General features: G+C 45.8%; 1 protein-coding gene across 1 annotated transcript in view; it reads right to left on the bottom strand.

Moving 5' to 3' along the window:
- UBAC1 (UBA domain containing 1) overlaps positions 1 to 16,298 on the bottom strand; it is a 220,155-nt gene that overhangs the window by 19,699 nt on the left and 184,158 nt on the right. The window contains exon 8 of the mRNA XM_086921002.1: positions 6,990 to 7,076. Coding sequence (XP_086777128.1) covers positions 6,990 to 7,076 — 87 coding nt within the window. The remainder of the gene's footprint in view (positions 1 to 6,989; positions 7,077 to 16,298) is intronic.

Consider the following 16,298-nt stretch of genomic DNA (forward strand, 5'->3'; position numbering starts at 1 on the left):
TTCTACCCAGAGAGTCTGCAGTATCTAGGCTACTTCCAAGTGTGAACGTAGCTGCATCTCGACCCTCTGCTACTGCATGGGTGAGAATGGCCCGGCCTCCTCTGGGCACTGTGGTAGCACGAGCGCAACCGTATCCCACATCATATGGGTATAACGGCCCACGAGGCATGCAGTGTTCACTGACCGCAGGGCTAAGCTGGCAGAAAAAAACACCTTCTTCCCAAGGTGGTCCAGCTTCTTGGATTCCCTATCTGGGAGAGTAGCATGGAATGTGCCTATAGAGGGCGGGGCTTGGACCACCAAGCTCTCGGGGGTCAGGTGATGGGAGAGGAAAAGTGAGTCACCAGGGCCCAGGCGATGGCATTGGGCAATCATCCTATCCACAGGAGTCCCTGTGCTGGGCTTGGACGAAGTGCCCAGAAGGAATCGGTGAGAGCTTCATTAAAAGGCAGCAGGGGCTCCGAAGAGGCCACTGCTGGTTGAAGTACCTCTGTCAGGAGGTTAGTCCTGACCGCCACCGTAGGAAGCTCCAGGCCCAAGGCCTCAGCCGCCCAACGCAACACCACTGCATACGAAGCTCCCTCCTCCGTAGCCATGGTAGGAGGGGGGCAGCATGCCAAGGTCTGGGGAGGTATCCAAACCACTGGCATCACCCAGTTCCTCTAGTCAGTCCGGCTCTTCAAGCTGGTCAGCCAAAGGGTCTACAGACCCCTCCCAGTCCTCACCCTCCTCTGGTTGCCACTCAGGAAAGAACAGCAGTACAAACGTACCTTCCGGCGCCGGTACTGACGTCGGTCCGGCACCATGTCGAACTCGGGGGTGAGGTTGGGGTCGGCGCCGGTTGAGGGTACAACCGGCGCCGGGGGCATAGACACTGAAATCGGCGCTGGGGAAGTTAACAAGAGGTCCTTGGGGGCCAACCGGGCCCAGAGCAACCGGCATCGAAGGCCCAGGGCTCCCAGTGAGTCCGCTGAGCCCGAAGGCACGCCGGCTGAGTCGGGCTGCCCAAAGATGCTGTGAAGCGCTTCGTAAAAAGCTGGAATCTGGGCAGGGGACGCTCAGGCTTCAGGAAAGGGAGGGAAGCGCTGAGCCGTCCCAGAAGCAGGCTCCGAAGACAGAGCTGGAGAGCGATGACGCTTCGGATCCCGCGTTGCGTCGGCTGATGGATGGGGAGAAGGTGAAGAGCAACAATGCTTCTTTATTTATTCATTTATTTAAGTAGCTTATACAGCGCACGGCTACCCCCGAAGGGGTGTCCGGTGCTAAGACAGAAGCTCAGGAGTACAGACGAGGATCAAGACAAGTTCAGGACTAAGTTCATGACCTGGAAAACAGCCACGTTTTTAATTTACTGCGAAAGAGGGATTCAGACGGGCAGAACCTAAGGTCAAGTGGGAGGCAGTTCCAGAGTTTGGCAGTCATTACGCCAAACCCTCTGCCGCCCATTCTGGATCGAAACGTGGTACAATCAGGAGACGTAAACTGTTAGATCTCAGCGATCTGACTGATTGAAATATTACCACTCGCTTTTTCAGGTATCCTGGACCAAGACCGTTAAGAGCACGAAAGGCGAGGGTGAGGATCTTGAATTGAATACGGCTTTCAATAGGAAGCCAGTGTCGTTTTTTGCAGTAGGAAGCAACCGACTGCCGATAGGGGATATTGCCAATCAGTCTTGCCGCCGCATTTTGCACAATCTGAAGACGTTCAATCAGATATTGAGGGGCACCGGCGTACAAGCTGTTGGCGTAATCCAGGTGAGATGTAATGAGGGTCTGAGTGATGGTTCTGCGGGCGTCTAAGGGGAGGTACGGGAAGATCTTTTTGATCATGCGAAGTTTCGCAAAGCAAGCTGAAGTGACCTTGTTAATTTGCGCTTTACAGGAAAGAGAGTCATCAAACTGAAAGCCAAGGTTGCGTGCTGATTGAACAGGAGTAGGCGGGGGGTTAAGCACTGTGGGCCACCACAGGCTAGGGGACAACAGAGTTTTCTGGTTAAAAAATAAGACCTCTGTCTTATCGGTGTTGAGCCTAAGGTGGTTGGTGGTCATCCAGGCACAGATATTGTCCAGACACTGGCGGAAGTTGGCAAAGGTGGAGTCAGAGTGATCTCTAAAAGAGAATACCAGCTGAGTATCATCAGCGTACGAGATCACTCTGACCCCGCAGGACTCCACAACTTTAGCCAAAGGTGCAAGATAGACATTAAAGAACAGAGGGCGAAGGGCAGAGCCCTGCGGTACACCACAAAGAAGGGGTTTACCCTCTGATTTAAAAGGCCTGAGAACCACCTTCTGAGATCTACCCATAAGGAATGACTCAATCCAGGACAATGCAGTGCCACCAATTCCAGCCTGCCTCAGACGGTCTAAAAGAATCTTATGTGAAACCGTGTCAAAAGCGGCGGATAGGTCGAGGAGGACCAACATGGCCTCCTCGCCCCTATCCACACACTCACGGATCGTCTCGGAAACCTCCAAGAGAGCAGTCTCGGTACTGAAACCCGCTCTGAATCCGGATTGAGAATCGTGCAGTAAGAAATTGTTTTCTAGGTATTCTGTCAATTGTAGCTGCACGGCCTTTTCCAAAATTTTTGCAGGTTTGGGGAGGAGGGAAATGGGGCGATAGTTGCTAATTTGGCAGGATCAGCATCCGGCTTTTTCAGAATGGGGACCAGCAAAGCCTCCTTCCAAGCAGTCAGAAATTTGCCATGATAGAGGGAGGCATTCCAGATAGAAAGAAAAGGTCTGGCCAATAAAGGGGCCAGGTCACCCATGACCTTGGCGGGGATTGGGTCAGAAGGGGAGCAGATTTGCACTGGGTAAACAGCCTTAATGCAGTCTCAAGAGTCAGCTCGTTAAAAGACTGCAAAGATGCAGTTTCCGGGACCCTAACAAGGGGAGCCGGGGAGATCTCCTCAGTAGTAAACGAGGTTCTGATTTTATCAATTTTCTCTAGAAAGCAATCAGTTAAAGAGGGTTTTTTAAGAATTCTTAGCGTTGGTAATTTGTAGAGAGAAGAAGTCTCTCATAGTAACTCTTTTTAGTTTAAGGAACTTTTTTAAAGCGGTCTTGTAAATCGTTTTAGACTCAGGGTCATAACTCTGTCGCTTCTTCACCTTCTTCTTGTGCTTCGACTTACCAGAGAAGTGCAAATACTTCGTTGACGATTGGTGGTGGCACTGCGACTGGTCACGAGACCTTCCTCTCGCCCCAGACCTCAAAAGACGCAGAGCGGACTGCCAGGCCTTCAAGAGCTTTCGGGACTACTCCAGCAAAGACTTTGGATTCATGCCCCGGCAGTCGAAGCGCGATTTTGGGTCGGTTCGCGCTCTAGGCACCAGAGGCACACGAGGTGCAGATCCGTTACAGACATCAATTTGTGACAGGAATCACAAGGCTTGAAGTCGGTCTGACGAAGGGATATCCTGAGTGCTGCCAGGAGTCGAAGCCTCAAAAAAGGTGTCGACAAAAGTTTAGTAAAAAAAATTACTAAGGGGCAAGCTCTCTCCGGATCTGCATTGGCTGGGTGAGAAAAGAAGGAACTGATGTCAGTGCACAGGGGGGTTGTCTAAATAGGCACCGCAACGTCATCCCGGCGACCACAATGCTAATGACAGACACAGAGTCGACAGACGCGCAGGGGGACTGCTAAAAGAAAAATTCTCTGGATCCAGTCTGACGCCAGGGGGTGATTCTAAGGTAAGGAATCTATAACTAGTGATCTTTTTTCAGATACAGACATTTCTGAAAACTAGTCACCCGGGGGAGTTCAGGGAGGTATGTTTTGCGTGGATACCCCAACCTTTTCTTAACCAGAATCATCTGCATAAATCAAATTTAGATAAAGAAATCACATTTCCGTGTAAGTCAATGGGGCGACACAAACTTCCTAATTCCAGTGCTCCTTCAGGTCTCCCGATAAAGGCGGCAGATTCGGGGCTAATGCCGCCATCTACACCCCAGGACGGGGGAAGGAAGACTCTGGCAATTTGTGGGAGGCGGGGGACATTATAGTGCCCATTTTAAACAGCCCCCAGCCACATTTTATTTAAAAAAAAAAAAAACTCATGTTTGGGGGGGGGGGGGGTAGAAAGACTGGCAATTTTTGTGCAGGGTGGGGACATTATAGTGCCCTTTTAGGGCAGCACCAACCCCCTAAGTACTAAAAAAATAAAATAATCCCTGGCATCTAGTGTGCTTTGTGCCACGGAGGGGGCGGAGGGCGGGCAACTTCCCCAATCTGTCCCTCCAGGGGAGCAGAAAGACTGAATATGCCCAAATTAATATGGGGGGAGCAAAGGCCTTGCCCAAGCGGGCCGCTCCCCCCCTCCCTAGTATCTAGCAGTGGATCCATGCTTGGTGATCGCCCTCCTGTGAAGATCCCCAAGCAGGGATCCACTAGGGAAGGGTACCATTGGAAAAAGGCGATTACCCCCTTCCAACAATACCTCTCCTGTGTGTTTCGGTGCTTGGGGGCGGAGATAGCCCCACGAGGACCGAAGCAGTGAAACAAACAAGCCAATCATCTTGTTTCAGTTTCAATGTTATGACGTCCGTCGCCATGCATGCGATCGCCATTATATTGAAGAAGAAAAAAAAACCACCAATAGTTTGAGGAAGCACTTTCCCATCTCCCGTGACAAAAAAAAAAAAAAAAAAAAATTCCCCTGCTGTTTACAGCAGAGGGATTAGGCGGTGGTGTGCCGAGGACGTAAGGGTTACGTCCTTGGCACACCAGTGCCACAGCCGAGGACATAACCCCTTCAGAGCAGAGGACGTAACTGTTAAGTTACCCGCAGAGCAGACCTCTGGTTATGTTACCTGCAGAACAGACCACTGGTATGTTACCTGCAGAACAGACCATTGGTTACGTTTCTTGCAATCACTCACATTCCAGCCCTTTCACACCTTTGAATGAGATGATTCCCAAGCGTTAACACATACAGTGGTGTGGATTCAGCCAAAGAATCTAGGAAAAAAACGTACTAAAAGATTCCTAAACATAGATTCATTCCACTGGGAAAACGCTATGAAACGAAACCCGATAGAAATGCATTTAAGGATGTGGTGACCCCCGGTGGTCACATTGTAGAATACATCAAAGGGGACACTTAAAAAACTGGAAGTGGTCCTGACATCACATCACAATTCGCGCGTTCTACTTAATGAGAACAGTCCTGATCTGATAAAGGACCTCGACGTCAATGTCCTCTTTGGTGGAAGCTGTTCTTCCGGCCTTCAAATTACTCAACAGCATCATTCCAGATTTATTTTTTGCAGTTTTCAATCTCTTGTCCTGGGACTTGCTACAAGCAGTTTTCCCTTCCGAAAAGGAAAGAAAACTGTTCTACTGATTACACTACCAAAGGATGATGGACGGAGCGTTTGAGCAACTGATCTGGGTTTAATCCATCATCATTCTTTAGCTCACTCCGCCACCCCAGTTTAGACATGGCTATATGCAAATCAGTCTGTGCTTCAGGGGAACAGTCCAGCCCGAAATGCCAAGCCATGTCTTCCCCGGACCAGAAACAAGCATCCTGGGACAGGTTTCGGATTCATAATCCTCATCAGCCAGGCAATCTTGAATCCAGTGGCAGAGTGAGCAAGGGACTCACGTCTGGGCATACCCTGCCAACTCAGGGCGAAAAAAGCAATACCAAAGGGGATTAAACCCAGATCAGTTGACTGGGGGTGAGTGTTTGATTTGCTCAAACGCTCCGTCCATCATCCTTTGGTAGTGTAATCAGTACACTACAGCCGTGACAGCAACTTAGTGTCCGTAAAGGAAACAGTGGCCTACATGTGATGCAATACTCTTATGCAGGTGCTATGCTGCCCCCCAACTCATGCAACTATATGGTTGTAAATTCAACAATTGCTAAGTACAGTCCTCCTTCAAATCTGAAAACCACGGAGCACCGACTCTAGGACAAATGTCGATGGCATTTCAAAGACATTTGAAGCAATGGAAATGGACCGAGAAGGATAGACTTCCAGCTAGAACCACAATGACGAATAAAAACTACAGAATAGGTGGCAAGAATATGCAAAGCACCAAATGCAGAACAGATCTGCGATTTAAAAAAATAAAAGTCAGGCAAAAAGTCAACTAACGCACAAAAACGGAGCGAGACGAACACTCACAAAATACAAAAAAATTATGTCAATGTTTTAAGTTAGCCACCAAACAGATGACAGTGATGGGGAAAATGCGAAACTACAATTTATGCTGCCTTCTGGAGGGAGTGGTGGTGGGGAGGGGAGTGGTATCAACATAAATTTCTTTGGGCCCCCATGGAATCCTGTAAGTGCTGGCTGGATAAACACGTTGGGAAGCTGTATCTCCAAGCTGGAGTAGTATTTAATTATTTATTTTGAAAGTTTTATATAACGTGATCATGATCCTTGCGGGTATCAGAGCGCTTTACAATTGTTCAGAGAGCCAAGACAAATAACAGCCATACTATCACAGTCAAGAAAAATACAGGATAATGGTGCAGCAAAGGCTAATTCATGCTTGATCAGCCAGGCTAGCTTGAAACCAGTGGTGTAGCGAGCATGTCACTAGATTGGAAACTCGCAAGGGTCATGTTTGTGCTATATAAAACTTTCAAAATAAATAAATACATTCAAACTAACCTAGCTGATCAGGGGTGATATCCTGAAACCAGTCCCAGGATGCGCGCTTTCCGGTCCGGGAAGGACCCGGCCGGGCAGCACAGGCTGGGCTGCTCCCACGAGGAGCAAGGCCAAGACAGACCTGCACATGGCTAGCTCCAGTCTGGAGTGGCAATCAAAAAATAAAAACTATGGACTCACTCCCGGACTGGACTGGGGGTGAATGTTTGACACTGTTCAGAACTACATATATACATACATACACACACAAACTCATTACACAGAAACCCACACAATGCTTAATTTAAGCTGGTGGTTGCAAGAGGGGGGACGCCTATTGATTGTATAATGTACACCAGTACTTACAGCTGCATCCTGCTGGTTGCTGTTTACTCGCAATGCATCGATGACTTCTTTCTCATCGAATCCCATCTCCATAAGTGCAACAACGGCCTGTGGAGAACAGAAACAAGCTTTTATTGTACGGCTCTGCTCCAGAGTACTCTTAGACACAACATGCATTAGCAAGCTATAAGGCAGCACGACAAACAGGCCACTGGCATGGCTATACTTTAGTAGCCATACAATCAAAACAAGAAGATATTCCAAACTAAATATATGATGGACACACGCTGGAAAGCCCATGCTTTCTGTTTTTACTGCGACAGGTAATTATTTTAGTGTGTACACAGACTGCACACTCTACCAATATACCGGTTATGTTTGATCAGCGATTCCATAGGAGCTGTATTGCCCAAATGTCAGTCTTGCTGAGGCCTCAGCCAGATCTGTGCAGCCTATGATAGAGTTCCCTATCTGTTTATTGCATAGCCTGAAAGGCTGCACTGCTGGAGAGATCAAGGCTTTCAACTTCTTAGTCAAACGACTAATACTGCAGTTCTGCGAAGACCAAACAGAAAGTTTCTGAAAGCGAAGATACACTTCTGATGCCTAAAAGCGAAAGTATGTGGAATCTGTGGGGTGTGACAGCCAACTACGCCATTCATTTGAGTGCCAACTGAGGCACCGGAGTCATAAGTAATGTCGACTGCTCCAGGAAGTAGATCAGCTTTCTAAACCCAGAGCCGAGAAGAAGATGTGTAACCTACTGGGAACATATGCTTCAAGAGTCCTCGGCATACAATTTCTGTGCCACGATAATCATCAATTGTACATAATGTTTCAGTGGTGTATTAGACCCATTGATAAGTTTGATCGAACAATATAATTTCTTTGAAAACCGAACCAGCACCTTTAAACAATCCAGGATTCCTTGCGCTCAAACCCATCATTCATTCTCATACTTCCAAATTTAATAAAATCCTTGGGAGAGAGACACACACACTCCCGAACACACACAGGAAAATACTTTTTAAATCGAGTAAGGTTTCAAACCACGCCTGATATTCTTGCAAATGCACCATGTGCCATCAAATTTTATTTCAAATACTCATGCCTCTGCCACACTCCTCACACAACCCTCCGTGCTTTACAGCACCAAGATTTTTTTAGTTCTGGTACACAGAGCGGTATCTGTCTAGCAAGCCTTTTGTTACCAAATCTTTGATATTGATAGAGATATATATATATGTCCGTGTTTGCTGTTCGATTTATGTGCAGCGTCTACATTGGATTTCCTTGGAATATATATATATATATATATATATATATATATATATATATATATATATATATATATATATATATATATATATATATATATATATATATATATATTCAAAAAGGTGTCCTGTGCTTAAAGGACGCCACTCCACAAAGATTAGTTCATCGAACCTTTATTTTCAAACAGGCAGCTTCCTGCAGAGAAATCTTCAATGACGCCCTGACGCGTTTCGAGGCAGCAGCCTCTTCCTCATAGGGCAAAGCAGTAAGTGTCCAGCTGCATATATATATATATATATATGAAGCGAGAAGCTTCTTTACAAGGGTGCCCTTCGGCAGCTGAAAAATCACACAAACCGAGTTTGCATTGGAAGGGCCTCCAGGAGGGGCCCGCCCGAACTTTGTGGATGGATATTTTGCGCTGCCAGAGTTTGCCGTGGATTTCGCCTCAGCATGTCAGACTTGAGTTAACGACTTGGGGAAACATGAAAGCTGTTGGATATTCGAGTGGTAGTGGAATTTTAACTATACACTGTGACGAGGTATGGAACACTATCCTTTTAAAAGCATGTTATGCACTCGGTACATTTGTATTGATACATTTGGTGAGCAAAGGGAGTCGGTGGCAGCTTCCTCCTGCGCTTGCTTGGTGGCTGAGGTGATTCCTACACTCGCTCACTGATTTAATGCTTTTTTAGAAACCTGAATTTTAAAACATTTTAATTGTGTTACCTAAAGCGTGTGCATTTGCGGTGATTACAACTGTATCTGCACTCCTTAGCGCTCGCCCTACCTGAAGGGGTTTGCCTGCACTCTGTGACCTGTCCCACCCGCCCTGGTCCGACACGGTAACTAGTACCGTTGCGCGGAGGGCGTGGTGGGTAGAGTCTGGCACGTCTGGTTTGGTGGGTCAGCGTTCTAGCTGCAGGGGGAGACTCGGCCATAAATTTCACATGCCCCAGCGACCGCGCAGCGGAAGCGCGCGCGCGCTCCGAAGGCGAGCCAAAGGCAAGCCCGTCTGCGCCCGTTCGCGGCCGGCTGGGGCCTGGGGCCAGGACCCCTGCTCGACCTCATGCAGACCGGTGTTACTCTCGTGAAGAGCTACTTGGAATACGCGTGGGCATCAAGCCCAATTGCACGCATGTTGGGGACCTTGATGCAGACTGCCCCGGGAACACATGCAGTTCCTGTGGTCACTCGTTTAGCCACTGGAAGTCTCTGAGAGGATTCAATAGGAGGCTCAAGTGCGCATTAATTAATTGTAGGTCCCTTAGGAAACACAGTATGGAAGTGCAAGATCTGCTTGAGGATAGCAAGTTAGATATCCTTTTCGTCACCGAAACGTGGTTAGACGAGGACTCTGCTCCCGAAGTACTGGAAGCACTCCCTCCAGATTACAGTATATGCAGACTAGACAGACCGTGCGGGACGGGGGGGAGGGATCGCGGTTATTTATAAGGACGAGATTGAGTGCACCATGGAGAATACCTCGATATCTGATAGCGAGGCGGGCACCTTTTCTATAACTGTTTCTAAAAACTACATAATTAAAGGGATTCTAGTGTACAGACCCCCTGGAAATAGTAGCCCGTTTACTGCTAGTCTTATGCAAAATATACTATCACCTGGTTTGCGCTATGAAAAATTCTTGTTGCTGGGTGATTTTAATATACATTTTGATGATATCTCAAATACTCCAGCCCAAGAGGATCGTAATGAACTGTCAACCCTGCAATTAGTTTTAAAATCTGAATTACCCACTCATCGACTAGGACACATGTTAGACCCCATTTTTTGTAACTGGGATACTCTCAAAGTTGATTCCCCAGAACCTATGGTCTGGACTGACCATTACTTGGTGCCATTTCAGATCAACTGCTCCTTGGGAATTATCCCAGGGAAAGTAGATGGCACTTTTAAGAAACAGAGGAAATGGGCTAGGTTTTCCCCTGCAGATTTTAGGTCCAGATTGTTGCTGGGGTGACCTCCGGAAGGCCTCAACTATTGATGGGGCCTGTGAAACTCTTGATATTCGCATCCAGGCTGCCTTGGATGAGACTGCCCCTTGGTCCAATAGGGGACCCACGCAGCGAACTAAATCCGCAGCGTGGTTTAATGATGACTTAACAAGGGCTAAGACAGCCTGTAAGCGTCACGAAAGAATTTGGAGACAGGGGTATCTGCCAGACCATGAGAGGGCATATAAATTGAGTCTTAGAGGGTACCATGCCTTAAGGAAAACCCCGTGCTGCCTACTACATGGAGCGGATCGACAAAGCTGATTGCTCCACGAAAGAACTATTTGTTGTATATAAAGAACTATCCTCATTGGCCTTTCTTGAAGAACGTGCAGTGACTTCTGTGCAATCTTGCAATCAGATAGCCGACTACTTCCATAATAAGGTGCGAGATATCTACACTGTTTTTCTCAGTACGGCCAGAGCTTGGGCCAGTGGTAATATACCGAAGGAGGAAGGACCCTTGGTCACAAATAGTATGTGTGCTTTTACAGCCCCGGACATAACCAACTGGTCAAAGTGGCCGGAGGCATAAAATCAGGCTCTCCTAGAGATCCGGCCCCAGCCAAAATTATGCGAGGCAACATGGAGGCGTTAGCGCCGTATGTGAAGCATCTTCTTACTCTGTCTTTTGAATCGGGCAGGGTACCGACAACCTGGAAACAAGCGGTGGTACTCCCAATCAAGAAGAAACCACAGATTAGTATAACTCAATTGAGTACCTTACGGCCTATCTCACTCCTTCCCTATATTTCGAAAATAGCCGAAAAATTGGCCAATCAACGTCTTTCGGCTCACATCGAAACCCACCAACTGTTACATCCCACTTCAGCAGGCTTCCGCGCTCTCCATTCCACGGAGTCAGCGCTACTCTACTCCACGGAGATGCTGCGGAAACACGTGGATGAAGGTCAAACAGCGGCACTGATTCTTCTTGATCTCAGTGCCGCGTTTGACACAGTGGCACATCACACTCTGCTTCAGCGCCTGAGGGAGAGTGGAGTTGGCGATAAAGCATGGCAATGGCTGGAATCCTTTCTCCACGGGCACAGTTTTTGCGTGGAGCAGGGTCCTCATAGGTCCAGGGCTATTGCCCTAACCAAGGGAGTCCCGCAGGGCTCCAGTCTGAGCCCCACCTTATTCAACCTCTATGTAGCTCCAGTGGCATTAGTCACAGAGAAACATGGGGTTGATGTGGTGACTTACGCTGACGATACTCAGCTGGTTGTGGCTCTCTCACAGCCAGCTGAACAGGCAGCCAGTCGATTTGCGTCTTGACTTCAGGACTTGGCCAGCTGGATGTCAAACAACTGCCTTAGGTTAAACGAGGACAAGACGGAGGTGCTAATTGTTGGCAAGTCTCCGTCAGTTTGGACATCTGCATGGTGGCCCCAGACTTTGGGTCCTCTTCCCCAACCTAAAGATCAGGTCAAGAGGCTGGGCATCTTGATGGATTCGAATCTATCTTTCGAGTGTCATACTAGACGTGTAGCGGGAACGTGCTTTGGCATCCTCCGTTGTCTGAGGAAAACCCTTGACTTGCTCCCGGTGCCAGCTAGGAGAGCCCTGGTCAATGCCCTGGTAACTTCCAGGCTGGACTACGGGAATGCCTTATATTTGGGAGCCAATGCGAGGTGCCTCCAACAACTGCAACATATTCAAAACGCTGCTGCACGCCTAGTGCGGACACTGCTGAAAAGATCCTCCTCCACGAAGGCCTTGAAGACGCTACACTGGTTGCCAATCAAGAAGCATATCCAGTTCAAAGCCCTTTGTATAAGTCACCGGATTGTCCATGGGACTTGCCCCAGTTTCCTGCGGAACGTGCTCACATTGTACAAACCCACACGGCTTTTGCGGTCTGAGGGTGCTGGATTAATGTGCATCCCAAAGACCACTAGGGCCAGGATGGGTGGCAGATCCTTCCGCCTTTTGGCAGCTAGGAGTTGGAATGCTCTACCTCTTAGACTCCGGTTGGAGCCCTCCGAAAAAGTCTTCCGTAGAGAACTTAAAACACATCTGTTCCCTAAAGATTAACTGCATTAGTTTGTGAGCTGTATTGGGGGGTTTCCTATGCCACTGTATAGCACGGGGACAAACTGGTTAGTGTAACCAGGTGCTGTATAAACTCAGTAATAATAATAATAATAATAATTGACTGAAACTTTACTAAAATGGGCAGTGAAACCAGTATAAATTCAAAGGGCAAAAAAAGGAGCATTCTGGGCAATGTAGTCCCTGATGAACTGACATTATCTTGAACAATTAACAGCAGAGGAAACGGTTATATTGGCACCACTGGGGGGTTACTTTTAACCTTGTGCACTGTGAAGTACTCTCCTCTGCTGCTCCGTTTGAAAAAAACGAGACTGGAAAAAATACCTTAAACTGTCCCTTTAACTGGAATGAATGGACTGAGTCCCTTTTCACTGTCTTTAGAGTTACGTTACTTTAAAACCGAAAGAACCCACGAACCTGCAGCTAATGGCATTTCAGGAAGAGTTGTTAAACTTGAAACGCGTTATGCCTGTGTTCTTCTTGAATAAAAAGAACTCTTTCAAGCTCTGTTGGTGTGGCTCGTGCAGCGTGATGGATTGCGCACGTCTTTGGTTGATGTAAAAAAGTTGTCTGACACATCTCAAGACGAGCCCTGACCCACGAGGAAGAGGTACCTTTACTTGTCAGAGCGTTGTGACATGAAGCGAGAAGCTTCTTTACAAGGGTGGCCCGCCCGAACTTTGTGGATGGATATTTTGCGCTGCCAGGGTTTGCCGAGGATTTCGCCTCAGCACGACAGACTTGAGGGAACAACTTGGGGAAACATGAAAGCTGTTGGATATTCGAGTGGTAGTGGAATTTTAACTATACACTGTGACCGAGTATGGAACACTATCCTTTTAAAAGCATGTTATGCACTCAGTACATTTGTATTGACTGAAACTTTACCAGAATTGGCAGTAAAACCAGTATAAATTCAAAAGGCAAAAAAAGGAGCATTCTGGGAAATGTAGTCCCTGATGAACTGACATTATCTTGAACAATTAACAGCAGAGGAAACTGTTATATTGGCACCACTGGGGGGTTAATTTTAACCTTGTGCACTGTGAAGTACTCTCCTCTACTGCTCCGTTAGAAAAGAACGAGAATGGAAAAAATACCTTAAACTGTCCCTTTAACTGGAATGAATGGACTGAGTCCCTTTTCACGGTCTTTAGAGTAACGTTACTTTAAAACCGAACGAACCCACGGACCTGCAGCTAATGGCATTTGAGGAAGAGTTGTTACACTTGAAACGCGTTATGCCTGTGTTCTTCTTGAATAAAAAGAACTCTTTCAAGCTCTGTTGGTGTGGCTCGTGCAGCGTGATGGATTGCGCACGTCTTTGGTTGTTATATATATATATATATATGCTGAAGCAAAGCGGCAAACAGCGCGAAGGGCAGGAAGGTCGTGTTGCAGGTTAGAATAATGACAGCGCAGAGCATGTGTGACAATTTCCAGACCCACTGTGGCACTACTAATCCCAGCAGGCTCTGGGTGAGCCAACGCCCACTGGGGCAAGAGCCAACGCCCACTGGGGCAGGTGTAAATGATTGAAAAAAGACCAGTGCTCCACGCAATGCTTGAAATGATGCCTCTGAAGAAATGCTGGAAGAGCATGAAACGCGTCAGGCATATTGATTTATTTGGACTTTATTTTGCAGGAAAAACAGCCCAGTGAAGGAAACAAACGTGAAGATTAAACCTACCTGCAAGTTTGGCTCTTCCAAAAAGGGTGCTTTCTGTTGTAAATATATATATATATGTATATAAACATATATATCATTTCTGGGTAGCAGGAATATCGCCCAGCTATTAACAGACTCAGTTACTGATTCCCACCAGTATGTTAATTTAACAAAGCAACACAAATACGGATTATTTATCAGTAAAACAAATTAAACATTCTTGAGAAGTTTCTCTTTGTTACTCTTTATTTTCATTCTCTTGATGTGTCATGTATAAACCGCAATAAAGCCAACACGTGTTTCGCGCACACTCGCGCTTCTTCAGGGCTTTTAGATTCTGTTTCGAATTTTATCATGGATAGATTCTATATTTTATATGTAGATTCTAGTCTCCAATTCTAATAATTTACTTAATTTTCCCTTTGCATCATCTTTGATTCCAAGGTCTGGTTATAGGCCTCTCTCCACTAGATTCCAAATCTATGTTTGGTTGTGCCTCCTGTATGCTTTTCTACGGATAACCACAGTTGGCCTCTGGGTTTAGTTACTCAATTGAACTGCTACAGAAAGAACAAGACTAGTTCTACATTGAAATTGACCATAGCTTACAGCGATAATGTAATTGGGATAATGTCTGTTTTAAACCATTGTTTACTACTAATGTTATTGGGGTACTGCGTTAATGTTATTGGAGTACTGTCTGTTTTAAACATATTAGAGTCTGCTACTACTGAGCATTTGGACTAATTCAGAGCTAGACAGATTGCTCTCAACTTTAACATTTGTATATAAGAAAACTGCTTCTTGGTGGACCAGGTAAACTGTAGTCATGTGTTGTGTCACATGCACACCTCAACTCAGCACAGATGTGTCTCTAGAACTATTCTGAGGGAACTGACCTACAGAAGGGCACTGCCTTAACACATTCCATTTATGAATCACAATGGGAGTTACCAAATAGATGGGGAAGAGAGGCTTAAGCTGTTCTTCCAGTGTCCTGTACCCTATAACCATTTAAAAAAATTGTTTTATTATGGATTTGCAGGAGTCGTTACAGTGCAAAATGTTAGAAGTCTCAGAAAGAAAAATCAAAGAAACAAACACTTAGATATTATTACACATACAAGACATAATTCATAAAACTGCTCCAAATTTTAAGGCAATGTATTTTTGTTGCTCTGGATTAAAGCATATTCAAGATGACAGATCTTTTTCACTTTCTCCGGCAACTAACCTAATGTGGGCGTTAGAGGAGATTTCCATAAAGTTATTATTATTGAAAGGGTGATTGTAAGAACATTCTTTAAACTCTAAACTTCTGAAATTATCAAGCCAATTTTGTATTTGGAGCTTTCTATGAAATTATGCCTCCAATGTCCCACTGAATTATCTGAACAATGTGAATATACTGGTGGATCTCAGAACAAAACGCATTAACATTTTTAGGAGAGCAATAGAACATCTACTTAGTCACAAACTATATTCGGTGAAAGTTGAAACATGATTGGTCGTATATGATAGTTTGGTAATTCAAAACCATGCTGAATCATTAAGCATTGCCCATTTCTTTTTAATTTGCAATGTCTTTTTTAGATTTAAATGGGCCAAAGAATAACCCAGGATCTTGATCAAGGTCCTGAAAAAACTTAAAAAATTGGGGAGACAAACAGGTTCCTGATCTTCAACAGAATTAAACCATAGTAGTTATGCATATGTGTCAATTTGCCACAGGTATTGAAACTCATGACAATCTAATAATATCAAGAATGTTAATGCTCAAGGATATAGCATATCAACTTAGTATCATTAAGATAGTGAAGCTTTCAAAAAAGGTAAGATATCAGATTTTGGTTAAAATTTATCTAAACAAAATTTGGCTTTATAAGAGCAGGCAAATTACAAACACACAAGTCCAACGTCTTAATTATGGGAACAACTTATGTTCAAAACTTCGGTACGTCCCATACACTGAGATAAGGTGGGCGATGTGAAGGTGGCTAATCTTTTGTCAGGTAAGGGGTTGAAGGTTTTGTTTGCTTTTCAGATTATCTACCAGAAAAGGTGACGTTGGTTTATTTTCCTTATAACCAGCTACAGCAGATAACTAAACAGATGGAAAATACCCAGGTTATACGGACTCAGCAGACTGGTAATCACTTTTAAAGTATAGATATGGTTAAGTAAAAAGTCTGTTTTTGGTTTTAATGGCTCTACATACCTTCAAGTACTTCTTAAAAGTTCCCCAGTGGAGTCTCCAACTTCCGCACAATGAATACACACATCTTTGAGTCAAGAGCCATGAAAAC

The sequence above is a fragment of the Lissotriton vulgaris genome, chromosome 5 (genome assembly GCF_964263255.1).
Source record: "Lissotriton vulgaris chromosome 5, aLisVul1.2, whole genome shotgun sequence".
NCBI classification, from domain to species: Eukaryota; Metazoa; Chordata; class Amphibia; order Caudata; family Salamandridae; genus Lissotriton; species Lissotriton vulgaris.